Source organism: Patagioenas fasciata, chromosome 1 (genome assembly GCF_037038585.1).
Source record: "Patagioenas fasciata isolate bPatFas1 chromosome 1, bPatFas1.hap1, whole genome shotgun sequence".
NCBI lineage: Eukaryota > Metazoa > Chordata > Aves > Columbiformes > Columbidae > Patagioenas > Patagioenas fasciata.
Window position 1 is genome coordinate 73,885,541 of NC_092520.1, and position 21,760 is coordinate 73,907,300.

Below are 21,760 nucleotides of genomic sequence, written 5' to 3' on the forward strand. Positions count from 1 at the left end.
CAATAATTTGCTACATCACAATCAAAACACCAAGAAAACAAATGTTATGCTATTTACTTTGTAACATTACAAGAAAAATAAGTGAAACAAAAAACTTATTTAAAATAACAAAGTGTTTTTACATCATACATAACTACTGCGCTGACTCAGACCACTGATCTCTGAAGTATAGACACTTGTACATTTAATAAGAATGTACAGGTTCACTGAATCTCCCCACTCCACAGCGTAAGCCAACTGCTCAGTAGCCAGTGCTGAACATATTAGCCCAGGACTCTCCCACCAGGAGCTCTACTTCTCCTTTAGCGACATCTTTGGTAGCCAACAGAAGAGATAACTGGCCTGGTACAGCCATTGGAATGAAACAAAGTGAAGGGTACTAGCTCCCATCTCATGTGAAGAACGACAACACAACAGTGAGTACTGCTTTCCCCAGGATCCCAAGCAGCAAGCTGAGTCACCAGGATAACTTCACACTTACCTTGAGGGACACCTGCCTGCCCCAAAGTCAGGACCTCTTATATGATGCCCTTGAACCAGTTGGCTTAGATGCAGACAAGATGCTAGGTGCACCACCACAGGTGTCAATGCAAGCCATCAACACATCCTGAACATGGCATAAAAACACTGAAAAGATCCCCTGCTACTAGCAGCTGAAATATCTAAGAAAAGCCTGTTTTGGATGTGTTCATACAAACCACAGGCACTGTGGGGGCTACTTGCCAAAGCTCTCCAACCTACTCAGACAGCACTGGAAGTCATGGTCTGCATGAGCTGCCAGATTATGGCCAACAGAGGAGGAAGTGGTGGTTGCAGAGAGAGAACAAGAATGTGTTTCCACCCACATCATGTATAAAAACACGGACAGAAGCAACAGGCAAATAAATGAAGTAGAATACAGCTAGCATTTAAAGCTTTTCCCAAACAACTAAGATGTTCTGCAGGGTAGCATTTGGCCAGGGGACCCAACAAGCTACACCTGGCAACAGGGTAGAACTCATGACAGATGAGACAGTAACAATATCCTGCAAAAAAACCCCAACCAAACAAAACCACCACCTGGTCCACAAGTAGTGGCCTTGTATGCACCATCACCAAACCAATAGCATAAGTTCCCCAGCATAGTGCTCAAAGTACCTTCTGAGCAATGTCACTGAATCTAGAAAGCTCCATTCCCCAGTGGAATGGGTCAGTATTAAGAGGCCAAGAACTCGTTTCAAGTCTCAGCAGCCCTCCATGAGTTCAACACTCCTGCTGTGTGCTAAACCATGTACCGTCATGACAGGACTAGTCTCTTGGCACTTGAGTGACCAAGTTCCTATTCATCAGCTGAACTGATTAAGGCAACTACCAGAGACCGCCCACATTTCCCAGTTTGTGGTGGGATGGTCTCGGCATGCTGACTCTCCCCAGCAGAACAGTAGTAACTGACACTGATACCAACGCAGAAGGAAACTTGTCCGCTTAGCAACTCTGGCCATTTAAGGAAATTGTCTCTTGCTCAGGGACTTACCTACTTGTAGATATATCTACAAGATATTCTTGTATCACTCCCTACCTATGTGCCAATGCGCTTAGGGTTAAGGAGGAAGAGGGAGAATCTGGCTTTTACTACACCCAGCATCCTCTTGGGTGACCACTGCCACCTTGTTCTTCTCACACGACTGCTGGCATGAGCTCATCACAACTAGAGCCTGAGCCCTCAGTAATGTCACAACAGCAATACTGGCACAACACTACACTTTGAAAAATTAGTTATTATCACTTCTGAAAGAAGAACTGGTTTCTAGAGCTTGATAAACTCTTAACTCATGATATCCCAGCATTAGCATCTATGTGAGGTAGGAAATCTTGTTCACAGTCCATAACAACACATTTGGCTTTGTTTTTTTCCTCCTGTGTCCCACACAAATTTCAACACACGTATGCAGAGAGCTAACTTAAATTCTCCTTTTAATAACTACTGGTTTACAGTAGTCAGTCAAGGTTGCACTGATGAGTGAAGTGATAAACCCTGCATAGAAAGTACCGATATAGCTAATAATTTGCCTATTTGACCTCTGAGAAAGAGGTGGGAGGTGCAGGTGGATGAGGTCAATAATGGGAATTCACATAAAAATATATTTCCATCACACAGCAACATCTGCTACAGGAAAACAGTGCTTCTTTTACCCTCAAAAAGGGGCAGGACTCCTTACTCAAGAAACTAAAAGAGATTCTGGGCTCCTATGTAACTGTGTAGCTACAGTGTCCCCTTGGTGCTTCTGCTGTATAAGCTACTCCCTTGGGCTCTTTTCTTTGCTGTAGTCTGCCCATCATGCAGTTGAGCTGCAGCTATTATAAATTGTTGCTATGCATCCACTGGAAGAAGGGGGGCAAATGGAAGCGGACCTGGGCTTTTTGGTTCAAAACAAGAACATGCTGAGGGAAAGAAAGAAAGAAACCAGCAGCCTCCAAGACGTAAACTGGGCCTCAGAGGAGTTATCAAGAAGTGTCACGCCTTCCCTCTGCCTTGACCTCCTCTCCACAAAATTACCTGGCTCAGCGCAACAGGAACACATGCCAAAAGCCAAGCCCTGTTTATCCTGTAGGTTACCTTCAGGATCAGGTGAAACTTAAAAGAACTTTGGGAGCTGCTCGGTTCACACTCATTAACTTCTCCTCTCTGGTACTTATACACCTGAGACTTGGCAGAACAAGGGGCAGCTGGACCTCGGGTCTTACCCAGAAGTGGAAGCACAAGAGCTGAACAATTTCACAACTCTGTTTAAACAATTTTCTAGTTTAGTTTGCCTGTCTGGCTTACGAGTATAATAATTATACAAACTACATTCAAAATTAGGCTGGAAATGACCTAATACCACCATATATTTTTTTAAGAGAGATTACCAACATGTATTCAAAATCCATCTCTCTCTTATTGCTATTTTTAATGTTAATTTCTCTTCAGAGAGACATAGGCAAAAAGATTACTTAATTCTTTGAACCAGTATACATACATCATCAGGAAATACTTTGAGACAGAATTCCAGTGCTGGCTGGCATCCTCTGATATGTGAAAACACCACCAAATAAGATGTATTTTTCCTACACTCCAGATTCTTTCCAACCTGTTCCCACATCAGTTGAATAAAAAGTCTCAGAAAGTTAAAATGGAGAAGCACTTGAATTACAATAACCATTATCTGATAGATCCTTTTGCACCAGGAGAGACTGACATTTCCAACTGACAGACAAAAATAACTACTGCTTTGATGAAAACTTGCAATAATACCCACCAAAAACCAACCTCACCCAAGCTCTCCAATTTTTTATTTCTTTTCACTGGAGATGATTAAAAGCATCTTACCCTGGATTATGCAGCTCAGTATGGGCCCCTAATAAAAGGCTTCATTGCAAAACTGCCGTATGACTGAGTGAAACAATGGCTTCTTTATTAATATTTTAAAGACTCCTGAGGGAAATGCTGTACAGCTGAAATGCCCTCAGCGAAAGGTTCATTGCCATGCTATGCACTTCTGCTGTGTAATGTTTTACAAGCTGCGCTGCCCTGTGAATGGGGAGAGTTAGTTCTCAGCTGGCAGAGGTAGCTTGCATAATACCAGACAAGTTAATCGGTAACAAGCAATGCAGGAGACCTTTGTTCCGAGTGTGACACACACAAATTCCACACTAAGCACATTGACGCTTCTGAGAGTTACTCATTGACATGCTTTATTAAATTGCTTGGACTATACCTTGATGCACCTAAAAGATTAGTTTAACAGAGCTGCGTCCCTCCGATGCCTTCCAGCCTGAACTGTTGCACTACAACCTCAACCCGTGGACCAGCTCACTCCTGGTAGGAAGGCATTCCCAGGGTGGATGATAGCAGGCACCTTGCAGCACGTCCACGTGTCGAGACAATGGCAGCGGGCAGGCAAGGAAGCAGCAAACAGAAAAACACAAGTTGGCAGCCAGCAGAGCGCTTCTGTAACAGAACTCTGTTCACACAAAAATGGTCATGGGAAGTATTTGTGTGTCCCCCCACTGCAAGGTGAGTGTCCTCCTGTTCACTCCGAACAGCTTGCTAAAACACCACCCTCCTCCCAGCCTCCCCGAATAAAGGCACAGGGAAAGGAGGCAGAAGGCATGCTTCTCCTGGCACTATCTGGAATGCCAGACCAAGGGCAGCTGGTGGATCTAAAAGGTGGAAGACAGGCTGCACCAAAAGCCCAGGAGCAGCACAGCTCTTAACGCTCATCAGAGCATTTAGTTAGTACCAAGTCTGAGGAAACCAATGCTGGTTTTCATCACCCACAACACTTGCCCAGACAAAACACACCTGCTGAACTGGCCTGGCCTGTCACCCTTTATCATACGATATCACCTCCCATCTCCCCAAGGCTGGATCCAGCCAGCTGGAGTTCCAGTGCCAGAACTTGTGCAAGTCTCTGTCCGTCAGACCGGTGGAGCTGATCTGTACAGCTAGATGATACTACTCATTTGCCTAAACGCCCTAGAAGCAGTAAGGCAGTCTCACTGGTGCAAGGCTGAGCCAGGGAAAAAAGAGCTTCCAGCAGGACCATACACAGTCTGCCAGTCCCCAGCCTCACTCTCAACCACTGCACAGCTGAAATTCCAAGAAGTGACAGGGGAAAAAACAACCATCATGACAGCTCTCTCAGAAGACAAACAAAACCCACTCTTCTTTGATAACAGCAAATCATCCTCCTTCAATAAGTTGCTTTTATGTCTGTGGGTGCCACAAATAGCTCTGAGGCAAGGCAGAAGGCCAGCAAATGACACTCAAGGAGGTCCCTGCTACTGCCTGGATAGAAAGCTGCCTGCGACACTGAAAACTGGCACATCTCCCTCCACAGCCCCAATGGCCAAGGCAGAGCCTGCTGGCAACCAGCAGCCATGCAGGCAGCACCCGAGGGGTCAGTGGGAAGAGTCCCCGTGGGGATGTGAGAGTGAGAAGGAGTTGGCGCATCCTCCGCTCCCCTGAAAACTGGCTGAACAGCCCACCTCCCTTCACAGTTTCACACACTGTCTGCCAGACACACAAAGGCACGGGCAAGCACACTCTCACAGCAATTGCCATGTTATTGTCTACTAGAAGAATTAACCAGCTAATAACAGCAACAGGGAGAAGGTTATTTCACCCAGACCTCAGATTTTACCCACCCCACAGCAAATCCTTCTCAATGCATATCTTACTGATGGCAGTATGCTCTCCTTCTGTGCAGAAGTACACACGCATATATACATGCATGACAAATAAGCATTTTTTCACAATGCAAATAAACTCCATGAGGCTGACTCTGGCATAGGAACATACAGCTAGTGTGGGCAGTTCGGATACAGCAGGTTGCACCTCAATGGAGAGACCTCTAGGGTCAACCCAGGCATGTGCAGTCTATTGTCCACAGAGCACAAATGCCCTCATGGAACTGCTCCTAAAAAAGTACTTTGAACTGCTCAGTATGAGCAACAATTTACAGGCAGAGCGTGCCAAACCCCAGAAACATTGGTTTTCTTATAACTGCAGGTCTAGGCTACTAGTTTTTTAATGGCTGCAGATTATGTTAATTCCTGCATAATCTGAAAGGTGCTCAGACACTTGAGACCAAATGAAATGAGGTGTGTGTACAGCACCACCTCCTGTGGAAAGTTTTACTCACTGTACTTCCAGTGATGTGAATAAGGCCTTCACTGACTGGTTTTCAATTTGCCTTCACTTCTTCAAGGAGGCACATAAACCATGAAGTCCAGTAGCCACACCACCTTGTGTCAAGTACTTTGATTCAAACTAGTCGAGGAATGACTAACTTCAAGGAAACTTGTTTTGTCTAGAGAATGATGATTCATCAGATCAATGGTTTGCAAGTACCTATTTCAAGAAGATATTTATCAGAAATGCTCCTCATGTCAAAGGCAGTGAGTTGACAAACAGAATCATCTTTCAACACGGGTACATGAAAGACATACACAAAACCATCTCCAGTCTGTTAAATGGAGCACTCACTTGGCATATAAAAACAAGCATGTTCCAGTCTTTGTCTGAATCAGAAGCAACACGAATGAAGGTGAGTACTGTAATTGTTTGCTTGCTCTAAATAGTACCTGTTTTATATAAAATAGAAAAAAACTGACAAGAGGTAGAGCAATACCTAATTTGCATGTAGGAAACAAATGCAAACCCCTGCTCTGAATGAATGTCCTGTGCAACATTAGCTGATCAGAAAAATTAAGAAACTGCTGCTTTAGCCTTCACTTATGAAACCCCATCATCTCATAAATACTCCACCTCTATCAAACTTCCTTCTCTACTTCCTTCCGTCTTTCCTCACCCCATTAAAATGGAAAACTGATGACAAGGGTGAGAAAACAAACTGTTCTGAGCTATTAGTCTATTGTCTATCTTGTGAAAATACATTTTGTACTGATATGAGGACACACAAGTCTATGAAATAAATAAGTAAGTGCCTGACTCAGTATGTCAAAGAGCTCATCCAAGAGGCTTCAGGGCAATGTTCACTCTCCTTCTATATCACTAAAATAGGAATAAAAGCAGCAGTTAAAGCTTTACAACTGAAAATACACTGATTTTTCCATTGTGGCCAGTTGCACTTTCGGCTCAACTGCATCTCTCCTTCTCTCTTGAGCCAAATAGAGTTATTTATTAATTCTGGTATGTTTTCATCACCGTCTAAAACGTCAAGTAGTTTGTAGAACAAAGATAGGAGTTAAGGGTCAAACTGGTGGGAACAAGTGCTGGCATTTGCTTTTTGGGGTTGGTTTGTTTGTTTATTTTTGGCTTTTATAAGATTAAAAGTGAAAAGTGAACTTTTCCTTTTTCCAGGTCCATGGAAAAGAGGTCTAACATAAAAAAACCCAAACAAACAAACAAAAAAAAAAAAAAACAAAACAACACATTTATGGACAATAAGACAGCAGGTGCCATTGCAAACACTTTCCAAATTTCAGTTAGATCTTAAACTGTGGGTGATGAAAACTACAGAAAAGGGCAAAGAAATAAGCAGTATCTGGTACTAGGGATACCCAAGTCCTTAGGAAAGCACTGGTGTAATCCCTTCTGCACAGGAACATGCCTTCTTTGTGTTTCCATAAATACTGTGCACCTAAGGCCCATGATGGGACAATAGGTTAACCAGTCATCTCTCCTTTCCACCTCCGTTTGGTTGTGGAAGTTCAAAAGTCATAAAACCAATTAACACACAGACCAACCTATTCAGCTTCCTCTCCATACTTTGACCACCTTGTCTCCAAGGTCCTTTGGGCACTGCTGATCCTGCAGATGTGCACACCAAACATGTGGCCACAAAGGAGTCAGCACTGGGGCAGGGACCTCTAATAAGATGCTTAAGCATTAACAGCCTAAGTGTTCCACACACCAGCCAACACACAGAGCTCAGGCTTGCTTTGTATTAATACAAACCCACTGGGTTCAATTCAAGCTTGGAGATACTGGGGCTTCCACTTTGAAGCTCTCACACCTCTAAGGAGAAGCTGCACTGGAAGTGGGAACTTCTGGAAGAGGATGATTCAGCCATCAAACATGATCAAGGTTGGACAGAAGCTCTGAATCAAAGGCAGTAAACGTATTTATTCGCAGTGTATCAAACTGGTTCTGCCTGCTTTGGGGCTGTAACAGGTCCCTGAGGCCCACCTCTCTGGTTCACCAAGAGTAGGCTTATATCATGGTTTCCTCTCTCCAAGAAAGCTTACTGGGTTTCAGAAGAGTTATCAAGCTATTTCCTATTTTGGATAAAACAAAGAAACAAACAACAACAACAAAACCACCACCACACAACTTGAAACCAAGCCAAACCAAACAAAAAAACCACCACTAAACATGAAAAGCGATCAACCAACCCACCCTCGAAAACAGCTCAACAACATACATGTAGTGGGAACTGAGGAGGAAAAAGTGTTAGAAATGTTGTGTTGATATTCGTAAAAATGATTCTGCAGTTTTCTTTCTAAAATTTGTTGCATTTAGTATTTTATTTTGGAGAAGAGACATACAAATCAGAACATCTTCATAGAGAATTTCAGAGCCAAATACTTTCATGCCAAAATTTGCAAAGTGGCTTAGCCAAGCTCAGATAAAATCAGCACCAGAGTTAGAAATGAAACTCAGGAGTCCCTAGCTCTTGTGCCTGAATTCGGATTGCCAAACTTACCTTTCACCAGTAAAACAGGAGTGCAAGAATTTGCATACAGGCTGCTTTTTGGAGCTACACTGGGTAATATCTGCAGCAGAGTATTAACACTGTAAAAAACAACACCAGCTGAAGAAAGGAGACTGCTAGGGATGAATTCATTTTCTTTGAAGTTTTAAAAAGGATTGTTCATTTTTGCAGTGTAAACCTAGTAGGTCGTATTTTTCTCTTTAGTCTACTCCAGACTCCTCTACTAATTAGTTGTCCTACAATGATACTGTAAAGCTTTCACAGGAAAAGCAGCATTAACATTTCAGTAACAATAACACCTCCTACCAGAATACGGACATAACAAACACAGGCTAACTCTGTACTGAAAGAAGCCAGTGCCACTGCTACCTATTGATGGGGAGCCGACATAGCTAAGGTCATTAGCCTGAGTGACAAGTGCCTTACCTATCTCTGAATTCACCTCCTCTGAGGCTGAGAATAACTGCTCTAATTAAACTCAGGATATTAAAACATTCAGTTATCCATTAAAGAACGAAAACGTGTTTCCTAGAAACATTAGTCTGGCCCAGTCTCTTGTGCCACTCAGTTGTTGTGCTGCAGCCCAGCACGTACAGCACCACTACAGCTGTTGGGGCTGAGCGGGGAGAAAGGCCTGGCTTTGGTGACTAGATTTGGGCTTCTCTCACAGAAAAGCTCCCTGAGGAAAATGTCCTTCCTAAGGACAATCTCTGTGTACACTGTTCAATTTCTTCTTCATCAGGTGTGACAAGCCCCTGCACTTAAGCGAATCCAGAGGTTATTTTTTATTTTGCTTACCTAAGTTTTCAGGCAACTACATTTCTTACAGAACACAGATCTAAAGATACTCCAAGAATTAAACTGTTAGCAGTAAAAAGGTTTCTATAGTTTACATTACAATGCTTATCTGCCAAACAATCAGAATGAAACATTTACTGCTCTATTCACTCATTAAAGAACACTGACCAATGTTCTTTACAACGGCTAGCTTAACTTGGACTGTTATAGAAGAAACTACAGACATATGAAGAGCCATATTTTGTGTACAATTATGCCTACAGTAAAAAAAAAATCTTAAACCCCCCTCTGCAAAAAAAATACTATCAATAAAAGATGGCTAAAATGACCAGTCTGCAATGAGAACTGCAACATATGTAGTCAGAGTAATACTAGATCAATAATTTAGCTTATAATTCAGCTGTGGGATTCAAAGGACAAACACATGAGTGAAGACCTTGAGAAAGAACTCCAGCCTCCATTTTTTTTCTGGAGAGGTAATTCAACTGTTTGGTCCCACCCACCTCACTTATATTAATAGTAGCTGTAAACTCAGTTTAAACAACTAGCAAAATGAGGTTATAACTGCTTTGCATCAGCATAAAGGAGACAGACTGTGGACACGAGAGAGAGAATTCTGCTGAAGTACTAAAATGCTCTGTGTTGATGAGATCTTCATTTTTCCCTTTCAGGCTATGCCTTTTTTTCTGCTGCCATCCCACAACTAAGGGATTTTAGGCATGTGGTGACAAATACCTGTTTGCTTGTCTAAATCCAGTCCCTTTGGGCAGGAACTAGAAATTGTCAAGTTTATCAACAGCTTGGAAATGGTCTAAAAAGCTGCAACTTTGTTGATAATGGTTGCCATTCTCAGTACTGAATTTCACTAGTTTATTCCTTAAACTAGATGCCATTTCCTGGCAAACAGCACTTAAACCTACAGATCTGATTTTATTGCATGAAGGGAGATGGTGATGCAGTTAGCTCTCCCTCTCCTCAACAGAAACACCATTTTGGCAGTGTAATATTATACAAGCTAAGAAATCCCTTGCTGCTCCATCACTCTGCTATAGTCTGACAGCAAAACACTCACAAAAACATGTAGATGGGAAAACAGAAGCTGTACATGAGCTGGAAAAACAACTGCATTGATGCAGAGGTCCATCGCTTAAACACCAGCTCAAGCCCCTTGTACAAATCTTAGTTTTGAGGCACAGAATTAATGACCTTGTTCTGGTTTTCATAGTGAGTACGACTGTCTTCATAAACTCCCTTAAACTGACATTTTCACATTTTATTGCACTTTAATGAAAGCATACAAAGCCAAAAATCAGACAATAATTAACAAGTTAATATAAAAACCAGGAAATACCAATCGATGTGCAGAATTATGACTACCTACAAATAAACCTGGACCCTATCTGGAGCATTTTATTCCCTAGTGCTTGTAATATTCCAACCCCTAGACAAGCTCACTGTAGAGACAAGCCAGATCAGAAGTCATGGTGGTCATCCAAGAAGGTGTCCCTGCAGAAGCACTGTTCAATGCTGATATCCAGTCCCAAAGACACATTCAATCAAAGAGAAGACTCTTGACTTTCATTTCATTAAATACTTCATTGTACTATATCTACTCAAGAAAATTGCATGGATGATTTTTTTTTTTACAGTATCAGAATTGACTGAGTTAAATGCCTTTAATTAACTCTGCTTTTGTTTCTAGTTGATCACTGGTCTCCAACACAACTATTCCACATATAAAGCACTTCAACAGCTTAAAATACTTTCAAGTATAACTTTTCACTCTAAAACTTCCTATGATATAAAAGCACATGTTTGTCTAGCAGGTCTTACCTCCAAAAGTCCATCTTCAGGTAGGTCTGTGCAGTGGACAGCATTCTGAATCTTGTTCTTCCCAAAGACAGCACGCAGAGTTCCAGGTCGGAGATGGCGGGCTATTTCCTGTTGAACACAAGAAAAACAAAAGACTTCTGTAAACCACACTCTTCCTTTATATCATGGATGCAAAAGAATGTTATAAAGTAAAACATTATTGTGCTATTAATATATGTGTGGTACACTATGAAAGAAAATGAAGAGGGAAATCCCAGCTTACACTATACACATACACAACTGCTGAAAAACCATGACCAAGATTGTGAAAACTAATTGCTTGAAATTGGGCCAATCAAACCACCTCAGGTGAAATACAGGACCCTTCACATTACAGACACACCTTGCTGGCACTTGTATTAATACGATTAGCTGATGTTAACACCTTTGCAGTTCTCAAGCATAGAATGTGCTATCCTTAGTGAGCAGACATGAGAGTACCACCTTGTAGACTGCCTCCCCAAACACCACCTCAGAACCTGACATTTGTGAAGCCCAGCTACAAAACAACCTCTTCATCTCCTCCTCTGAAGTGCTCCTCTGACACTGTGACTAGTGCCAACACCTGATCCCCTCTGAGGATTAGTCCAGACTCTCTCTACGTCTTTCTCTGTTCTTCGAAGTTGGTATTTCAATACTCTTCTTCATCTACAATGTCAAACACTTCCTTGGCCTCTTAGAGTATTTGTCTTACTACACCGGATACCACTCAGGTTCTGAGACAACATTGCTCCCCTACCTCTTTACTATTGTATATCTCCCATCTTATACCACAGAGGACTGCCTTCATTGGCTCTCCCCTCCATCATGCTCCTCCTTTCAATGAATAATGCAGTCCTGCTGTATTTCTTTGCAATATCATTTTGCAGTGTTGTCTTTTAATCCCTTTCCTATGCCAACTGCATTACACCTTGTTGGTCTCTCTTCCCAACACCCTGAAGCTCTCCTCCAAGCCTACCTCATGCACAGTGTGCCTCCTTTTAAAATTCAGTGGTGACAGTATTAACCCAGTTTTCCCTCTTCAAAATCCTTTGGACATTCTTCCATGAGTGCCTCCTGAACACCACCGCCTGTGAGGGGACAGGCTGGTGACAAGCTCACACTAGAGCTACTGATCAAAAACAAGCATTCTTCCTTGCCCACAGAGCCTACATCGCATCGGCCTCTTTCTGAAAAGGCACTGGGTACATTAGGGTGTAATCACTTTGGAAGTGTCCAGCATGGTTTCAACTGTGCCACTCCCAGCTGTTTGTTTTGGTGTCACAGCTGGAAGTTTCTGCCCCGACAGCCGAGTCACCAGACTGGATTGTCCAAGCATTTCTTAACCTTCAGTGTCAAATGGGTTCAAAGTGACACCAGCAGTGCCTCTTGGCTGATCTGGAAAATCCTGCAGAGGTAGAGGGGAGAATCACTTGCATGACGCACACTCACTTCTGGGGTGGCGGTCCATGTTTTAAGCTGGTTCCAAAAGACCTCACAAGAGTGACATCTGACAACACCCTTTAGGCACTTTCCAGCTTCACTTGTATCTCATTACTAAACTAAGACCATTGAACTTAAAGGGCAAGAACTTCTCTTGCCCCAGCAAGTCCTAGATATTTCCCTGTAATAACAATTAACAATTATGGTGATCTGTTACCCAGCTGGAAGACAATTAAACTGCTTTAATGATGGGAGTATGTCTAACCCAAAACATGCTAGGAGGAGAAGTTTCAACTCCCCATTGTTACTCTGCGTACGTCACAGATTATATAGGACCTTTGGATATGGATATCAAGGATATTTGAATAAGATACACTCATCATCAAACAAGTTTGGCTGCAGAGGAAAGTTCAAGAGTTTCACTTAAAAAAAAAAAAAAATAAACCTCCTCTACTTGGTCCTCATTAAAGACTTCTGATAAGAAAGTCTGCTGGAGAAAAAAAGTCCCATGCCAGTTAACTATAGCTGTGTGACACTTTAATCAAGCCTTCCTTGGAATGCTTGCTGATTCCAGTAACAGCTAGCTGCCAGGAAGCTAGCAACAGCACTAGGCTTTCAATTATTTGAAGGAAAGTTTGGGCATGTTGGAAACAATTATTATGGCCACGAAACCTTTGGAAACACATTAGCAAGAAACAGCTCAGATCTAAAAAACTAAAGCTTGCTATTTCATATACTGTTTATTTAATAAAATCATAGAACTGTTTAGGTTGGAAAAAACCTTGAAGATCATAGAGTCCAACCATAAACCTAAGACTGCCAAGTTTACCCCTTCACTATGTCCGTAAGCACCACATCTACACATCTTTTAAACACCTCCAGGGATGGTGGCTCCACCACTTCCCTGGGCAGCCTGTTCCAACGCCTGACAACCCTTTCACGGAATAAATGTTTCCTAACATCCAATATAAACCTCCCCTGGTGCAACCTGAGGCCATTTTGTCTCGTCCTGTCACTTGTTACTTGGGAGAAGAGACCAACACCCTCTATGCTACAAGCTCCTTTCAGGTAGTTGTAGACAGCGATCACGTCTTCCCTCAGCCTCCTTTTCTCCAGGCTGAACAGCTCCAGTTCCCTCAGACACTCCTCATCAGACTTGTGCTCCAGGCCCCTCACCAGCTTCATTGCCCTTCTCTGAACTCTCCCCAGCACCTCAATGTCTTTCCTGTAGTGAGGGGCCAAAAACTGAACACAGGATTGGAGGTGCGGCCTCATCAGTGCCAAGCACAGGGGGATGATCACTTCCATGTCCTGCTGGTCATACTATTCCTGACACAAGCCAGGATGCTGTTGGCCTTCTTGGCCACCTGGGCACACTGCTGGCTCATGTTCAACTGGCTGTCAACCAACACCCCCAGATCCTTTTTCACCAGGCAACTTTCCAGCTACTCTTCCTGGAGCCTGTAGCGTTGCCTGAGGTTGTTGTGACCCAAGTGCAGGACCCAGCACTTGGCCTTGTTAAACCTCATACAGTTGGCCTCAGTCCGATGATCCAGCTGGTCCAAATTCCGCTGAAGGGCCTCCCTACCCTCCAGCAGATCAACACTCCCACCCAATTTGGTGTCACCTGTAAACTTACTAAGGGTGCACTCAATCCCCTCATCCAGATCATTGCTAAAGAGATTAAACAGAACTGGCCCTAATACTGAGCCCTGGGGAACACCACTTGTGACCAGCTGCCAACTGGATTTGGTTCTGTTCACCACAACTCTTTGGGCCTGGCCATTCAGCCAGTTCTTTCTCCATCGAAGAGTACACCTGCCCAAGCCATGAGCTGCCAGCTTCTCCAGGAAAATGCTGTGGGAAACAGTATCAAAGGCTTTACTGAAGTCTAGGTACACAACAACCACAGCCTTTCGCTCATCCACTAAGCGGGTCACCTTGTCACAGAAGGAGATCAGGTTGGTCAAACAAGACCTGCCTTTCATAAACTCATGCTGACTGGGCCTGATCACCTGGTTGTCCTGTACGTGCTGTGTGATGGCACTCAGGATGATCTGCTCCATGACCTTCCCTGGCACCAAGGTCATACTGACTGGCCTGTACTTCCCCGAATCCTCCTTCCTGCCTCTCTCGTAGATTTGCTGACCTCCAGTCAACTGGGACCTTCCCAGTTAGCCAAAACTGCTGATAAATGATTGAAAGTGGCTTGATGATCACCTTTGCCAGCTCCCTAAGCACCCTGGATGGATCCCATCTGGCCCCGTAGGCTTGTGTGTGTCTAAGTGGTGTAGCAGGTCACCAACCATTTCCCCTTTGATTACAGGGGCTTCATACTGCTCCTCATCCCTGTCTTCTGGCTCAGGGGGCTAGGTACCTGGAGAACAACTGGCCTTACTATTAAAGACTGAGGTAAAGAGGCATTTAGTACCTCAGCATTTCCCTCATCCTCCATCACTATACTTCCCCCTGCATCCACTAAAGGATGGAAATTCTCCTTAACCCTCCTTTTGTTTCTCATGTATAGAAACATTTTTTGCTGCCTTTTACAGCATTAGCCATATTAAGTTCTAGTTGGGCTTTGGCCCTTCTAATTTTCTCCCTGCATAACTTCACAGCATCCCTGTAGTCCTCCTGAGTTGCCTGCTCCTTCTTCCAGAGGTCCTAAATTCTCCTTTTATTCCCCAGTTCCAGTCAAAGCTCTCTATGCAGCCAGGCCAGTCTTCCCTGCTGTCTCGTCTTCTGGCACAAGGGGACAGCCTGTTCCTGCATCTTTAAGACTTTCTTCTTGAAGAGTGACCAGCCTTCCTGGACCCCCTTGTCCTTCAGGACTGCCTCCCAAGGGAGTCTGCCAACCAGCCTCCTAAACACATCAAAGTCAGCCCTCCTGAAGTCCAGGGTAACGGTTCTGCTGACCACCCTCCTTACTTCTCAAAGAATAGAAAACTGGATCATTTCATGATCCAAAGCAGCCTTCGACCATTACATTGCCTGCAAGTCCTTCTCTGTTTACAAATAACAGGTCCAGTGGATGCCTTCCATAGTTGGCTCCCTGACCAGCTGTGTCAGGAAGTTGTCTTCCATACGCTCCAGGAGCCTTCTAGACCATTTCCTCTCTGCTGTGTTGTATTGCCAGTAGACATTTAGTAAGCCGAAGTCCCACCTGAGAACAAGGGCTAGAGATCATGAGACTTCTCCCTTCTGCTTGCAGAACATTCCGTGTGCCTCTTCATCTTGGTTGGGTGGTCTGCAACAGACTCTCATCAGGATATCTGCCTTGTTGCCCTTCCCCTTGATTCTCACCCATAGACACTCAACCCTGTCATCACTCTCATCAAGCACCAGACAATCAAAACACCTCCTAACATACATGGTTGCTCCACCTCCTCTCCTTTCCTGTTTATCCCTTCTGAAGAGTTTATAGCCATCCAATGCAGCACTCCAGTTGTGCAAGTCATCCCAACATCTTTCCATGATGGAAACGATTATGACAGTTTTCCTGATTCACAATGGCTTCCAGCTCCTCCTGTTCGTTGCCCATGATGTGTTTATTGGTATATATGCACTTCAGCTGGGCTACTGAACCCACTACCTTTTTGAGGGGGAAGCCCTAATTCCTACATTACCATTCTCATTTCTAGCTCATTAATAACCCTCATGTCGCTTCTACCGCATGGTTCTCCATCCCCTACCTCTACTAATAAGGATCTCGCTAGTACCCCATCCCCCAAACAACGGTATGCCATCCCCAACTTTATGTCAAGTGAGCCTAGTTTTCTCCCCTTTCCCCTTCAAATCTAGTTTAAAGCTCTTTCAATGAGCCCTGCTAACTCCTGTCCAAGGATCCTTTTCCCCCTTTGAGAGAGGTGTGCTCCCTGTGTTGCCAGCAGGCCAGGTGTTGTGTAAACTGAGCCATGATCAAAGCACCAAAAATTCTGCTGGTGACATCAGTCTCATAGCCGGGTACTGATGTGCTGGGTCCTCCTGTATCTGCCTCATCATTCCCTACAACTGGAGGAATAGAGGAGAAACTATTTCCTGTCCATCAAACTCTTTTGCTCAAACTGTTCCACCCTGCAAGGTGTCCAAAAATTCTGCTTCTTATGAAACTTTCCCAAGTTTTCTCTTGACTTATTTTCCTCACTAAACCCATTTTTTTTTCATTCTCTCTTTAAAGGCAGCTATGGTCTCCTGACTTTTTATTTGCCCTAAGCTCTTATTTCTACTTCATAACAGAAGACCTCATGTTTCTTCTCTCGGACTCTCACTAACACAGCAAAAGCGCCTACTGCTGCTTGTACACAATCTCCTGTTCTTCCTTCAACTTTTCAAGGCAGGTTGCTACACATTCTTCTGCCCTCCTGAAACTTGCCGGTCATCTTGCACTATCTTGCACTTCCAGTATAAGCTGGGGAATGACCTATTAGAGAGCAGCATAGGGGAAAGGGACCTGGAGGTCCTGGTGGACAGCAGGATGACCATGAGCCAGCACTGTGCCCTTGTGGCCAGGAAGGTCAACGGCATCGTGCAATGTATTAGAAGGGGGGTGGTTAGTAGGTCGAGAGAGGTTCTCCTTCCCCTCTACTCTGCCCTGGTGAGACTGCATCTGGAATATTGTGTCCAGTTCTGGGCCCCTCAGTTCAAGAAGGACAGGGAACTGCTGGAGAGAGTCCAGCGCATGGCAACAAAGATGATCAAGGGAGTGGAGCATCTCCCTTATGAGGAAAGGCTGAGGGAGCTGGGGCTCTTTAGCTTGGAGGAGAGGAGACTGAGGGGTGACCTCATTAATGTTTACAAACACATAAAGGGTGAGTGTCACGAGGACAGAGCCAGGCTCTTCTTGGTGACAACCAACGGTAAGACAAGTGGCAGTGGGTGCAAACTGGAACACAAGAGTTTCCACTTAAATTTGAGAAGAAACTTCTTCTCAGTGAGGGTAACAGAACACTGGAACAGGCTGCCCAGGGAGGTTGTGGAGTCTCCTCCTCTGGCGACATTCAAAACCCACCTGGACACATTCCTATGTAGCCTCATCTAAGTGTTCCTGCTCCAGCAGGTGGATTGGACTAGATGATCTTTTGAGGTCCCTTCCAATCCCTAACATTCTGTAATTCTGTGAAAAAGGACTCATTGTGTTCTGCCTGGGATTGCATTATATCAGAAGTATACAAACGTAGGTTGTCCAGCACTTTACATTGTTAGCACATATTAATATATACTCTTCTGCTCCATTACAGGAAGTTTGTGAAGCATTTTATTTATAGGGCATCATCTGCAACAACAGGGAAATACAAACATAATAGTGGTGTTTGGGTTGGCTTCCCCACATCCCTCCACCCCTTTTCAACCTCTTTTTCCCAAACTTTCTGCTGAATCTAGTTTCTAAAGTACATGTTCTACATACTGGTTTTCAAAAACTTGAAAGGAGTTGAGACCCCAATGATGGAGAAGCTAAGAGCAGCTATAGCTTTACCACATGCATGAGAGGAGAGTAATGTGTGCACTGGAACTTCATGTACCTGTGTAAATGGGGATGCCATGAACTCACACCTCATGTAAAGAATACACTGCTTGTGGCAAAACAAACCAGGGGTGCTGAAGCAAAAAGCTTCATTCTCTTTGGTCTTATTCATCTGGCTATTTGATCAAACCGTCTGGGCTGGGCTTTGATCTACAGCTAGCCCTTTGAAGATCCTTGTTCTACACAAGATACAGATGCATATATTTAATGTTTCTCTTGATCACGTAACCGTGCCCAGTGCAACACTGTATGAAGAACTTAGCACATTCTAAAAACTTTCTATTTCTATACATGTGAAGGGAAACAAAATGTCACCAGTGCCAGTAATATGTCAAAAATCAGACTGAAAAACCATAAACGTACTCATGAGCAAAGCTCATTAACCACTTTTCCTTTAAATGGCCATTTTTTCATGGGCTGGATGGAAGTTATATAACAACTATCCCAGCCAAAACTGCAGATTTCAAGAAAATTTGGCCAGGTTTTTAAAAGCATCTGCCCTGAGCACTTAACTGGTTATCTAGAAAGGTTGCAAGGCCACCGCTCTTACACATTTCTGTGTGCTTTGTTGTTGTTTAAATGGCATTCAAGGAAAAGCCAAAGAGACGACCACTGACTCTCTGCAGCAACCATTCCTTCCCTTCTCAGTGGGAAATAGCACAAATTCCAAACAGTGCAAAAAAAAAAAAAAAAACACGGAACTTTTATAACCTACAACTTTGTTCTACTTTAACGTGAATTAGAACAAGAGGAATTTGAAAATTCATTACTGGTCCTTTTGAGTGAAGCAGAATAAAAATTAAAAGAGTCTGTGATCAAACCCTCTCCTGCACACGGTGTGCTCCCAAGGCAGATTCATTCTTTCAGGTTTGCTTTCAGGCCAGCAGCACCCAGAGGACTTCTTGGGCTGCAACAAACTCCAAGCAGTCCCCTTTAAGTCCTCATAAAGCACCTTGTTTTCCTTCTCTATCTGAGCCCTGACTGCTCATCTGCTCCTTGCTCTTCTTGGCATTCCTTATTCATCACTCTTTCTGAAGGCTTTATGTTGACTTGGTCTCCCCATTCCTGCTTTCCCCACCCCGCACTCCTGAAGCTTTTTGCTTCTACAGTTCTCCATCCTCCACTGCTGTCATGAAAGAGATAGTGCCTCTTTCCCCTTGAGGGTGCCAACTGATCCAGAAGGTAGTAGCCAGCCTCGGGCAAACAAGCAAGTGCCTTTCGCCTTTTAAGGACCAGCTACACCCTTTTCAAGAGATCAGAACACACAGAACAAACAGAATAATGTAAATTCCACCACTCACCCTGGAATTTGCCTGGCTGAGCTTTAGCCACCAGAAAACTGACTGCCTTGTCCAAGCGAGGCACCTGAGCTTCCTCTGTAGTGAGCAGAGGGTGAAAAACCCTTTCAGGGGAAAAAGACTCTTTTGCAATAAAACAGCTATGTAAGGTAGGTAGGATAAGTGCCTCTTTTCTTCCCATCAGCACAGCCCTCCAGGTGGCTTTCATTTTCAGGGGATTTCAGCAGGAGTCATATCACACACTTGGTTGCAGCAGATTGCTGCACAAAATACTCATTGCTACAGACACCACCATCAAGAGGTAAAATGACAGAAGCAGCACAGCCTCTGTCTTGCAGAATACAATACCAGACAAGCATCTCCTGTAACCCTTATTCAAACTAAGAAACATCATTATTGTTACTGCAGGAACAACCTCACTTGATCAGTCTGATATATTCCTTGCAGAAGCTCCCATTCAAAGAGAAAGGCTTAACTGTCAAAACGAAATCTGTGGTCACATATGATCTTGTGCATGACATCACAAGGGCTAGCCTGCCTCAGCTTGCTTTGCATGTTTTCTTTGCAGCCCATACTCCTTTCAAACTCTAGCAAAACAATTCTGAGGTGTGTGCTTCCCCTCTAGCTACATCAGCTCTGACCTGGTTCATGTTCCCCAGTTTCAGGTGATGAGCTACATTACACTCAACATCAGCTGCTGCAGAACACAACAGCTTTCTACTCCTGCATCAATCTGAGGTCCATTTACATATTCCTAAATGCAGTGCTAAACCTTCTGTCTATCTTACAGGCAGAAAAACCTACATAAGATGGTGCTGTTGCCACTGTAAAATCTTTACCTGGGAAGAGCATATTTTGCGCTGGAAACCTGGGGCTCGCCTATTGAAAGGTACATCTGAAAGTTTCTAAATACAAAACTAGGATGATGGTAAAGAGAATTACATTTCACAAACCAAACCAGAAGTCCCTTGTTGACAGAGTGCTACGTTTTCTTTCTTTGTGTTCCACACGAGTTGCAGCAACGTCATATACAAACATGGAGTCAATATCAGTGGCCTTACGCACACTTCCAAGGGAGTCAGTGCTATCAGAAAGTCTTTCATACTTTCTGCATATCACAAAAAAATAATCAAACTAAAACAATCCCCTCCAAACTAACCCACTCAGCACTAAACACCCTTCATCTTTTAATCTTTATCACAAAACAAACTGATACAGAGGTTCTCAAGAATGTGAAAAGGTTACATTGAAAGTCTCTATAATATAATAGTTATGTACTTGAAACAGCATGGCTGTAAAAGACTGGTCAGCAAATTAAGTTATCTGACTCAGGCAACAGCAGCCAGATTTTCAATCGCAAGACTGTAAAAGGTGCACCCAAGGCTCGCCTCCTTCCAAAATCAAACAGTTTCACAATGTAGCAGCAAGTAATCAAATTATAGTTTATTTTGTTACAAAGGCTGACTCTGGTCTGAGTAAAATAAACAAAGAAAATATACATCCTGATGCTTTTCTTTTTATCTTAAAGTCAGCCTACCTTTGAACTACCAGTCTGAAGCTCTATTCTTTTGGAAGTTTTGTAGTTTTGTTAACGAACCTAACATTATCTTCCATACTCCAGTGCTGGCATTTTTTTTTTCGGAAGCTGACAAATCTGTAGCAGTTGTTACAGTCTCCTGGTCGCTCTCCATCCCCTGAGGCACATTTATTCTCTCTGCTTCCCTTCTACACCTTACCTACCACTTTTCCTCTCCGGCAGTCCAAAGGTGCTGCACCAACCCTCTGTGGACAGCAAACGTGACACATTCGCCAGCCTGAGACAGCATTTTTACTGTCTTGATGCTTAAGCAATTCTAATGATACTTGCCCTGCTCAGAAACTTATTTACTTTCATATTGGTGTGCCTATCTGCCATTGCCAATGGGCTGAATTTAGGTTGGAGCAAGCTTCCATGCTTCTCAGTGAAGTGTAAACTAGACTGGATGGTGAAATCTTGAGGATAACCGACATACCAAATGTATGCTGGTCACAAAATAGGGATAAAGATAACAAAATTTAGCTATCTTCTTGTATTATCCGGACGCAATAAGGGATATTTACATTACTTGACAAGTTGGAAAGAGGAAGCATTTAAGAACCGAAAAGCAACCAACCCCGCAAGACATCAGAAAACACAATATAACTGTACATTTGATTATTAGTTTCTTCAAGCTTTAAAGGTGAAATATTGGTCCTATTGATGCTTTTCCAGTGCCTTCAAGGCATTCAGAATTTCATTCATTTATTGATTCACCTGTACAACAAGGATTAAAAAAATATTGGGCTCCAAGGGATATTTTGGAATTTCATCAATTCATTTTAGCAAAATATCTGGAAAGCCTCCAGTGAAAGTCACTATGAAGTTGCAAGACATTATTTTTAGTCTGCAGATGTCTTGGCTGAGTTTTCCCCTGTAAGAACAAGAAAAACTATAAATTACCTCTTCCTCTGAAATTTTTGAGATGGAATTTTACGTTTACAAAAGTAGACCAGATACCTGACCTTCACACTTTCCAAAGTGGAAAAAAACTGCTTCAAAATTCTACCAGACTTCCCCAGCTGAACCAACTTCGGATCGTCCACTTCAACAGAAGATGCAGATGAACTGC

General features: G+C 43.4%; 2 protein-coding genes across 4 annotated transcripts in view; one reads left to right on the forward strand and one right to left on the reverse strand.

Moving 5' to 3' along the window:
• The window catches only part of ATP1B1 (ATPase Na+/K+ transporting subunit beta 1), a 408,664-nt gene that overhangs the window by 21,168 nt on the left and 365,736 nt on the right, over positions 1-21,760 (forward strand). The window lies entirely within an intron of this gene.
• Positions 1-21,760, reverse strand: part of NME7 (NME/NM23 family member 7) — a 95,573-nt gene that overhangs the window by 6,056 nt on the left and 67,757 nt on the right. For all 3 annotated transcript variants that reach the window (XM_071809012.1, XM_065829293.2, XM_071809007.1), the window contains one exon: positions 10,833-10,940. In XM_071809012.1, the coding sequence (XP_071665113.1) occupies positions 10,833-10,940 (108 nt within the window). The remainder of the gene's footprint in view (positions 1-10,832; positions 10,941-21,760) is intronic.